The sequence below is a fragment of the Alosa pseudoharengus genome, unplaced genomic scaffold (genome assembly GCF_046254945.1).
Source record: "Alosa pseudoharengus isolate Yale_2024_CS ecotype anadromous, Long Island Sound unplaced genomic scaffold, YU_APseudo_1.1 YU_APseudo_1.1_scf_7, whole genome shotgun sequence".
Lineage (NCBI taxonomy): Eukaryota > Metazoa > Chordata > Actinopteri > Clupeiformes > Clupeidae > Alosa > Alosa pseudoharengus.
In genome coordinates, this window is record NW_027468859.1 from 20979105 (window position 1) to 20986604 (window position 7500).

At 43.9% G+C, this 7500-nt stretch overlaps 1 protein-coding gene across 46 annotated transcripts in view; it reads left to right on the forward strand.

Annotated features, from left to right (window-relative positions):
- The window catches only part of nrxn3b (neurexin 3b), a 281812-nt gene that overhangs the window by 57157 nt on the left and 217155 nt on the right, over positions 1 to 7500 (forward strand). For 18 of the 46 annotated variants that reach the window (XM_076272045.1, XM_076272019.1, XM_076272041.1 and 15 more), the window contains 2 exons: positions 433 to 477; positions 2513 to 2674. In XM_076272045.1, coding sequence (XP_076128160.1) covers positions 433 to 477; positions 2513 to 2674 — 207 coding nt within the window. Of the gene's footprint in view, positions 1 to 432; positions 478 to 2512; positions 2675 to 7500 lie in introns of those variants that run through there. The other 28 variants (XM_076272014.1, XM_076272052.1, XM_076272039.1 and 25 more) reach the window with 3 other exon arrangements.

Sequence of the window (7500 nt, forward strand, 5' to 3'; positions counted from 1 at the left end):
TATGTTTGACTTCCTCTGTGTTCTGTTCCTCTTTGTTATCTCTCTCTTCTTTCTTTTCTGTTCCTCTCGTCTCCTCTGATCCTTCTTTATCTTATCTGCTACATGAAACACACACTTCAAAGTAACACAGAGACAGACACACACACACACACACACACACACACACACACACACACGCTTCTCTCTTCGCTCTTATCTCTACCTGATTTCTCTTGGAAAGACACGCTTTGCTAGACTAACACTAACCATTCATTGGGTCATTTTAATTACTAACCGTGCTCTAACCAACTAATGTACTAACACCCTGATTCTTCATCATTGCTTTGATTTACCTTTTCTTTTTTGGTTCTTTTCCCCCATTGATTAACAGCCGCTTTTGTTCACTATTCTTTTGGTTTCCTTTTTCTTCCCCCCCTCCTCTTCCCTCGAAAGCATTCAGGCATTGGACACGCTATGGTAAACAAACTACATTGTCTGGTAGATATCATTCTTATTGTCCTTTTTTTGGGTTTGCCGTGTCTCTCCCTTCTCCTCCCCCTCCTATCTTTCTTTGGTTCTTTCCGTTTCCATCCTGGACACTCTTATCAAAAAATGAGGAAATGGGTTTGTATTACCAGGGTCTCTTCTCACCTCTTTGAGTTGTTTTCCGACTTGACACTCTCCCCCACACAAATGCCAGCATCACCATGCGACTCTCCCACACTCACACTATGCCAGATACATAGAACATATATGAGAAATATACAATAAACACATGCATATATGAATAGTCATGCATACTCACATGCACACATGCAAGCATATAGATATACATACAAACACACACACTCTCTACACACACACACACAGACACACACATAATGCACAAAGGTAAACATAGGAATACAAACTTCAACACACAAACTTCAACACACACATATAAGCTCATGTACATACAGATAACTAAACAGTATTTTTTGGTTCTTTTACCTGGGCTTATCAATAGACTAGATAGACATTTTTATGATCTTAGCTCAAAGTTAGCTCAACAGAAAAAAAGCCTGCAACGGGCTAGTCCATCTTGTATACCAGCAAAGCCTCCACATTTTTTGTGAGGACTGTCGGCAGCGAACTGACAGATGCTTTCCACCTGTCAACAACAGACAACAACAACAACAACAACAACAACAACAACAAGTGAAAACCAACCAACCGACAAACAAACAAACAAACAAGTAAACAGAAGAAAGAAAAAAAAGACAACAGATCTCAGTCTGGGAGCTCTGACAGTTGACTCCACCACACCACACTGCGCATGGCATGCCTTCAGCACCATCCACTCGACCACCATCACCATCACCTCCACCTTCACCTCCATCGCCCACTCCACCAATCCTTCTCCTCTTTGAGCCCCTACGTCATTACCCATAACCACTAACACTGTTGACTCACATCCTCGTTACCCACCCCCTCCACCTTGCCCCTCTACACCCACACACACACACACACACACACACACACACACACACACACACACACACACACACACACACACACACAGAGACAGACACTCCTCCTTACACCCTATTCATCTTCCCTTGTGATGTGTGGGTCCCCTTGCATGTTTGTGGTTTGTTGTGTGTGTGTGTGTTGTGTTGTGGCTTTTCCCCTGTGGCTTCCTTGCTCTCGTTGGTGCATGGATGCACTCTTGCGTGGCTTTTCTGTGGCTCGCGCATCCCATGCAATCAAATCATCCAGTCACCTACCCCTCCCCCTCCCCTTCATGTTTATTTTTTATGAACTTAAAGTATCTATATCTATATACATTGAAAAGAATTGATTTTATTGTGTGATTGGCTTCCTTTGCAATGCATGCGAGTGAGTGCGCGTGATCGTGTTTGTAATGTGGGCGTGATTGGGTGCACGTGCGTGCGTGTGTGTTTGTGTGTGTGTGTGTGTGTGTGTGTGTGTGTGTGTGTGTGTGTGTTTGTGTATGTGACTGAGTGAATGATGGAGAGGGTGTGTGTGTGTGTGTGTGTGTGTGTGTGTGTGTGTGTGTGTGTGTGTGTGTGTGTGTGTGTGTGTGTGTGTATGTGTGTGTATGTGTATGTATGTGTGTGTATGCGCACGCACGTGTGTGTATGAAATTACAAATTGAACCCTGAATCCTAAAACAAGTACAAACAATTTGTCCTTGCTTTTAACATTTACTAACCCCGTAACCAGAATTCTCCAAACCAAATGAATATCCATTTTCTTACCCCCATCAAGATAAAGAAAATATGCCTCTCACATATTTTCTTTACCTGTCCTGTGAACCTATACTGAAAATCATGAATTAACTCCAAAAAGCTGTCTGATCCAAATCAAACGGGCAAAGGGTTTGACAATAGCCCGCACATTGTCCACATGATACATAGAAATAGGCCAAGAACTGTGGTACTCACTTAGCTGCCAGGCACCGCAAAGGGACAACACACTCGACATTACAGGAAGTGATTGTTTTCCATTTCCTGTTGTTCCTGCCGCACAGGTGACGATATCTGTGGACGGCATTCTGACCACCACGGGCTACACGCAGGAGGACTACACCATGCTGGGCTCGGACGACTTCTTCTACGTGGGAGGCAGTCCGAGCACGGCGGATCTGCCCGGCTCGCCCGTCAGCAACAACTTCATGGGCTGCCTAAAGGAGGTGGGCAATCTCTGGCACTGACATAGCTACTCAGTCTGTCTCTCACACAGGGATGTTGTATACAGATGCTCACAAACACATGCACGCACAAACAAGCACATGCACGCATACACACACACACATACACACACACACACACACACACACACACACTCACAGGCATGCACTGATAGGCATGGACATACTGTATGTGCTTGCCTACACACTCAGAGACCACAGACACACACACACACACAAACTCACATAAATAGACACACCTAATTCACACACACACACACACACACACACACACACACACACACACACACACACACACACACACACACACAGGCATTCACTGATAGGCATGGACATAATGTATTTACTTGCATACAGTACACACTCACAGACCACAGACACACACACGTAAACACACATAAATAGACACACCTAATGCACACACACACACACACACACACACACACACGCACACACACACACACACACATATACAGTATCTATACCAGAGTTTCCGCTAGAAAAAAATGGTGCCGGTCAAAGTGACCGGCAGAGGTTTCGTTTTCCGGACATTTTGATGATATGCCGGTCAAATATCCTATTATCCCTTCTTAATTAGTCAAATTGAGGAAAACTGGAGACAGGCTGTAGCTTAAAGAATGACATAATTAGGCTGTATAGAATGCAACATGTTCATTAGCCTAACTTAAACATGCCTAACAAGATCTAGCCAGTATATTTTCATGGACAGCAAGAGTCCGCTTCGTTTGTTGTTTTAAAAAAAGGCTACGTTGTTTGTTGCTGCTACCCACGTTATCTCCAGTAGTGACTGTTTAACTTACACAGATGCGCACACACACGAATGAGCGCTCACACCATTACCCCCTAATGCTATGCCTCTTTATTTGATAACAATAAATTAAGAAATGTTTCCTATTCTGGGAAATGTTTAGTTTATTTTTCTTTCGGCCGCGGTTCAATGATACCGTTTAATTGTGGCAGAAATTATCCGCGGACCAGTAATCGCCTCGTCGAGGAGGCCCTAACCCTGCAGATCATAGACAGAGAACGCATAGGCCTACTGTATGCTTTGGGTAAAGAACACTTTGCATGTCCAGTGTACACGGAGAATGACAGTGTCTTGGAGCGGCCGCATCCCCCGCAACTCGACTTCCAATGTCACTGATTCCGACAGATACCGACACTTCTACTTTTTATGGTGGTGGAGTTGACCGGACATCTGAGGCTTCAGACGTTACCAATTTATCATCATCCATCGCGTCTGGCCTCTAAAAAAACTTTCAAGGCTAGTCTGCCTGGGCCTGGCCATGTTTGAACCGCCTCACTCATTTGTTCGTTGTTTTAAGCCGCGCTTCCTATTTGAAATGCAGCATAGGCTATGCGTGTTGTTTAATAGCCTTCTTTTTAAATGGTAGAGCCTGTTCATTTAAAAACATAGCCAGAGGACGTATAATATAGGCTTACATATTAAGGCTTATTCTCAAATTCAGAATGCGTTAGGGGACGGGATTATTAGCCACTTTCAATCGGACAATTTGACCGGAGAGATCTAATTTTGTCGGACATTTCATTTTTTTTCAGGCCAATGTCCGGTAATTACCGGACAACGGAAACCCTGATCTATACTGTATACAGTACAGTATACACACACACACACACACACACGCACACACACACACACACACACACACACACACGCACACAGCCACATATACAGTATCTATACTGTATACAGTACAGTATACACTCTCACACACACACACACACACACACACATACACACACACACACACCCACACACACACTTATCCTTTCGAATTACACCCATTTCAATATCCAATATCGTGTTATTTGTCAGACGTGCTGAGGTTAGCAGTAGCCTCACAGGCCTCAGCTTCATGTGGAGTCTGTAGCACTGCTCGGGGGCCGGGAGTGCAGCCTGTCGTACGCTTTATGCTGAGCCACAGTGGAATAGCCAGACGCAAAATGATTAACTCCCCCCGACCGAAACATTCAGGTATCGTGACCCCACGAGACTCAGGCTGTATGTACAGCATGTATTACTGATACTCCCATAAAGCCCAAATCTTCTGATATGAATATTGGATGTGACACCCTAATGCTGTCGCAGTCATAATCTGTTAAAATACCACTGTTTGGTGTCTCAGTTGGACACTGCTGAAGCTGAAATGTTTTCTTTTTCACCTCCGTAATTCCATAATTGCTATCAGACATTAGAGCTTCGGCTGGAAGCCATATTTATTGGAGGGAAGACATAATGTAACCTTTTTTTCCGAGACATTTACCAGGAAAACACTGTCATTAGAGAGGGATTAGTATGATTAAGGACAGTGTGGTGAGTAATGACAATTATAATATTTCGATAAAAGCTGTTAAATGCGACAAGTGTGACCCCATGTAGAGTGCTAATGGCATTAGTATAGTTTTATGTCAAGGCATTTAGCGCACAGTGTTTACCCAAACTTCATGCTCTTTAAGGGCTGATGTGTTTGTTCAGCCACTGTGAGCTCTTGAAATTGGGACAGTGATCTAAGGGTGCTAGGTTGTTGCCTCTTTTCAGACAAAATGCACTAACAATTCTATGTAATGGAGCTGTTTGTATAAAACCTCATATAAAAGGTGTCTCATATCAACAATCATCAACTCTTGGTTTTGCTAAATATCTCCAAAGAGTTATGCTCAGTGAGTTAATATAAGCTTGAAGCCACTACCACAATCTACCAGTGAACAAGTACTCTACTCAAAGTATTCTTGCACTATCACACTAGTTTATGGGGTCCAAACCCTAGCACTATCACACTACTGTATGAGGACTATTTGTAATAAACCCCACTATCACGATACTGTATGGGGACTATTTGTATTAAACCCTAGCACTATCATACTACTGTATGGGGTCCAAACCCTAGCACTATTATACGACTGTATGGGGACTATTTGTATTAAACCCTAGCGCTATCATACTACTGTTTGGGGACTATTTGTATCAAATGTGTTATCCCAATGAATGCATTCGTTGAGTTCCACTCTGCCTCATACTGTACATGCTAGATGCCATTAGAGCTCTGTTAGCTGTGAACAGAAGGTAGTGGTGGGCCCTGGCCCCCTAACCTCCTCAGCGATGGGTTGCGCTCTGACAGAAGGAGGGTAATGTGTGGAGCGGACCCCACTCTGGGGAGACTCGTTCTCCTCTAACTGTGGGCCAAGGTCATCCCGCTACTGCCTGCTAAGCACTCCCATGTCCTGGCAGAGCCCCATCCTCTTGCCCTTCATTGGTCAGATCAGTATTTTCATGACTTTTCTAGAATATTCTCAGACAGGAGACTACTTAAGTATGATCCCTAATAATGAATTAAAATGCAGATTACCTTTACCTCTCTGTCTCTCACGTCTCATACCAACACACCCACATACAGAGAGAGAGAGAGAGAGAGAGAGAGAGAGAGAGAGAGAGAGAGATACTGTGGTAGAAATGTTTAGACTATCCCTAAATTGAATGTGTTGAACATTACATTTTGAATTATTATGTATATGGTTTACATACAGTGTGTTTGGGAATAATTGATGTTCTTCTTTAGTATTGAGTCTCTCACTATTACAAGACACATTTCTGTACATTCAACTTGCTCTCTCCATGAATGGCTCTCTAAAAACAAATCATGCGACGGCCATTAGAATAGTGAAGGAATTCCCTGAGGCAGACAAGTGACTATGTGATATGCATTGCCTATACTTCTACAGACACTACTGGGACTTTGTTGATGGTAACATGTCCCCGGTTGTGACTTTCCTCTCCGATCGTGATTAAAGATGGCACCCTTTTCACTCCTGCCTGTGTTGCCTTGTGGTTAAGATTTTTTTTACCACAATACATGTAAATGTACACATGTATGTAAATATACACATGTGCATTAACATAAACATGCACACATATATGTACACACACACACACACACACACACACCACTGGGCAATACCTGTACGCTCCTAGACCAAAACCCGGGGTTCGGCTGCCTGCTATAACAGCCGTAATGGAAAGTCACCTTGTCTGGGTCGGTTTTTATCTCCTGACAGAGTGCCGGCCGAGGCTCCCTGTCTGATTACTCTCAATTTCCAGGCAAGGCCATTAATATCAGCGCTCCCCTCCCCTCCTCCCCCACCCCCAACACACCCCTCACCCCCAAAGACACACAGGGATGGCTGGGCTGTCTGTGCCCAGCCAAGCTAGGACCCATCTCACGGGGACAACCTTCAGTTGGGCTAATGACAAAGGATGGTTATATATGTCGGTGTCCTACACTTTATCCTCCACTGTCCATTCATTGCTGGAGAGCGCATCATATTCCTGTCATGAGATATGGTTGATGTGATATGGTGTCATGGGTCAGGAATATAGTATATCTAATTTTCCTGTAAACAGTTGTATAGATTAAAGCAGTGGTCCCCAAACTACGGCCCGCGGGCCGGATACGGCCCGCCACCTCATTTTGGGTGGCCCCCCCAAAACATGTCCGTGGTATATAGCATCTGGCCCGCAGGGGAGTACGACATCGTCAAACTATAACATCCGTAATTTCCCCCATTCATTCTCTATGGCGGGTCTTAACAGTACACGTGTAATACTCTTTTTGTCCACTGGTGGTTGTCTTGGCGCTGTTTCGCCTACCTGCAAACAATGTAAGAGGCCTATGCTGACTGCATCAGTGCTCAAAGTATTCTAAAACTTTATCAATTCATTGTTAATAACTAACTTCTATTCAAGTCATATTTTTGGGACTTCCTGGGAT